This window comes from Gossypium raimondii, chromosome 4 (assembly GCF_025698545.1).
Source record: "Gossypium raimondii isolate GPD5lz chromosome 4, ASM2569854v1, whole genome shotgun sequence".
In the NCBI taxonomy this organism is placed as follows: domain Eukaryota; kingdom Viridiplantae; phylum Streptophyta; class Magnoliopsida; order Malvales; family Malvaceae; genus Gossypium; species Gossypium raimondii.
The window spans coordinates 9694186-9697852 of NC_068568.1; the positions used below are offsets into that span (position 1 = coordinate 9694186).

The window sequence follows — 3667 nt, forward strand, 5'->3', positions numbered from 1 at the left end:
CAGACGAATCCAGGAGTAAGACACTGGCAAGCAGTTAAGCGTATACCTAAGTATTTATGGAGAACAAGGGATTATATGCTTGTGTATTCCAGAGGAGACCTTAATTTTATTATATGTATTCAACAGAATACCTTGGCCAAGATTTTTCTTTATATATTGAACTACTCAAAAAATAGCGTTTAAATGAGATTTATTTGGTCTGTGCATGAATTAGCTTAAGTGTTGAACCGCAAATGATATGTCTGGTCGTATGTTGGTCAAATAGAGCAATCTTCTGAGAAGTTGTTGATATACTGCAATATCTAAAACTAGCTCATCACCATTGACAGTTGGTTGTATAGTTTCGTCATATTCAATTGAAGTAAGTTTTTGATTTTGTTCAAGAGGTGTACTTGTTGGTTTTGCTTCTCCTAACCAAACATTGACTATCAACTTCAACACATACTTCCTTTGGCTTAACACAATACCTTTGCTTGACCTCATAACCTCTATACCAAGAAAAAATTTTAGTGCACCCAAGTCATTCATCTTAAAGTTCTGGTGTAGAACCGTTTTAAGCTCATTGATCATACCAATGTCACTTCCTGTGATTAACAGATCATCAACATAGACAAGTAGTATGACTACGTTACCTCCCTGGCTTTTTGAAAATAAAGAATAGTCATGTCTGCTTTGTGTGTAACCTCCTTACAACAATGCCTCAGTAAACTTCAAATTACATTGTCGAGAAGCTTGCTTCAACCCGTACAATGATTTGAGAAAATGACACACCTTGTGCTCCCCTTATTTGCGAAAACCTTTTGGGATATCCATATAAACCTCCTTATACAGATTACCTTGTAAGAAAGCATTGTAGACATCCATTTGGAAAAGAGGCCAGTCATTCATGGTAGCCACACTAATGACTGTCCTAACAGTAACATGCTTGACCATAGGAGAAAAAGATTCCTAAAAATCAATACTAGCATGCTGGTCGTATCCTTTCCCCACGACCCAAGCTTTAAATCGCTCAAAAAAACCATCAGAATTGTATTTGATCTTATAAACCCATTTGCACCCTATAGGAACCACGCCAGATGGTACAGAAACAACCTCCCATGTATCATTGTCTCCCAAAGCACAAATTTCTTGTTGCATGGCATTGACCCATCTTGGATTTAAGATAGCCTTGGTATATGTTTGGGGTTTAGACATGGAAGAAATATGGGCTGCAAATGACTGAGTATGAACAGGTAAATGCAAAGCAGAATACACATGAGAAATGTGGTATGTACCTGAAACAAGGGAAGTGGAAGATTGGTTGGAGCAAACATAATCCCTCATCCATGCGGGTTGCTTGATAGACTGTGTAATGCATCTTAAGAGGATTGAAGTGGAAGAGGTTGGTTGAACAAACGGGGAAAATGATGGCTTAGGAAAAGTACAAGATTGACTCGGTGAAATATTATCAGGTGGTAGGATTGGTGAGGTAGAGGCTGCTAGTAAAATGGATGATGTGGGAAGTATAGGAATAGAAGGCATGGGCATAAGATCAAGGAAATGAAAGCTATTAGTTGTAGGAGGAAACAAAATCTGTTTTGGAAAATGTAAAAGGAAACATAGTCTCATGAAATATAACGTCTCGGTTAATTAAAAAAACTTTTAATTTCAAAAGTGAATAACAGGCAACCTTTTTGAACATTGGAATATCCCATAAAGACAAAAGGATTAGCCTTTGGAGAAAATTTATCCTGATAATTAGGTGTGGTAGCATAGCAAAGACATCCAAACACACGCATATGAGAAAGATCAAGAGGTTTACGATATAAGACTTCAAAAGGACTATTCCAATGCAAAAGAGGAGTAGGTAGGCGATTGATAAAAAAACAAGCAGTTAAGACACATTCACCCCAAAATTTACTACGCATATTAGACTGAAATTTGAGAGATCTAGAAACTTCAAACAAATGTCGATGCTTATGCATGACGACCCTATTTTGTTGAGAAGTATAAGCATACGAGCTTTGATGCACAATTCCCATCATACTAAACTATTCATGGCACTCATTTTAAAAAAATTCATACCCATTATCACTACGAACATATTTGATACTGATGGAAGATTGATTCTTGATCAAGGCGAAGAATTGTTTAAGGATACAAGAGCATCATTTTTGATTGCAACAAATACACCCATGTCATTCTCAAGTAATCATCAACAATAGTTAAAAAATACCTATGACCACTATGAGTAGAAATTCAATAGTCCCCCCACAAATCTATGTTAATAAGAGAAAAAATCGCATCAAAACGAGTTGTGCTTATGGGAAATGATAATCTAGTTTATTTAGCAAGGGGGCACACTAGACACTGTTGGATACTATCATTATTCGAAACTGTGCAGGGAAGATTAAGCACCTTATTCAATCCTGAAATAGAAGCATGGCCAAGTCTAGCATGCCAAAGGAAAGATGGTTCAACATTTGCTAAATGGGATGTAATAGGTGGAGTTACAACCACGTTAGTCTATCGAGAGGGTTGTAGGATATAAAGACCACCTTGTTCCCTACCAATCCCCCTCATCTTTCCATTTAAGAGGTCCTGAATAAGACAAAATTTAGGATAAAATGAAACAAAACATTGGAGATCATTAGTAAGTTTAGAAATGGAGAGAATGTTATAATTGAAATTTGAAACATAAAGAACTTTGGTAAGCTTAAGCCAGGTTGAATAGTGCAAGTGCCAATGTGGGTAGCCGAAACAGAGGAACCATTCAGAAGTCGAACACAAGGAGAATTCGATATACATGCAACAAGAAATTCTAAGAATTGGAAATCAAATAACATGTGGTTAGTAGCTCCACTATCTATAATCCAATTGTTAGACACATCGACCATACCTGCTAAGCTCCCAGCAACTTCGATAGTAGACTCCTTGTTCAACAAGCTTAAGATTTTCTAATATTGTGTTTGAGTAACCACAGGCACTTGTGGACCAGGCATAATACCAACATCATGAGCCGCTTCACCATTACTAGCAGAATCATTGACTGAAGCATTGTTCACCGTAGACCTTGAAACATTATTTGTCTTCTTCTTAGTGAACTTAAAATCAGCCGGGTAGCCAATTATCCTATAACAATTCTCTCTTTTATGCCCTTAATCTTGCAATGATCACATGTTCCATTAAATCGATTCTTTTGAATGACATGTGCTGAGTGTAAAGAAACTGGATCTGAACCTACAACACTCGAACTATGCTGCCTCTAAGATTCCTTTTGTACAAGCATGGAGTAAGCTTGATTTAAAGTTGGTAATGGGTTTATCAACAAAATTTGACTACGCATCGCATTATACGACTCACTCAACCCACCAGAAACTGAAATAGGTGATGTTGCAACACATGTTCAACTTTTTGCCTTGACTAATCACAACCATAGGAAGAAAAAGGTATAAGAGCATCGTATTCATCCCAAAACAGTTTCAGCTTAGTGAAGTACACATATATAGAATTAGTACCTTAAAGATGCGAAGTAATTTCTCGATGCAAAAAATAAACCTTAGAGTCATCAGCCTTATGAAAACGTTCTCCAAGATCGTTCCATACGGTTACTGCGCTAGAGGCAAAAACGATTCCTGCTGAGAGCTCCCTACTAATTGTATTCAGAATCCAAGATAATACAATAACA

The 3667-nt window shown here is 37.0% G+C and overlaps 1 protein-coding gene across 1 annotated transcript; it reads right to left on the reverse strand.

Moving 5' to 3' along the window:
• Positions 1 to 210: 210 nt before the first annotated feature.
• Positions 211 to 933, reverse strand: LOC128040418 (uncharacterized mitochondrial protein AtMg00810-like). The gene is made up of 2 exons (XM_052629162.1): positions 837 to 933; positions 211 to 584 (listed from the first exon to the last, which is right to left on the reverse strand). Exons 1-2 carry the CDS (start codon positions 931 to 933, stop codon positions 211 to 213), a joined length of 471 nt encoding a protein of 156 aa, XP_052485122.1.
• Positions 934 to 3667: the final 2734 nt, after the last annotated feature.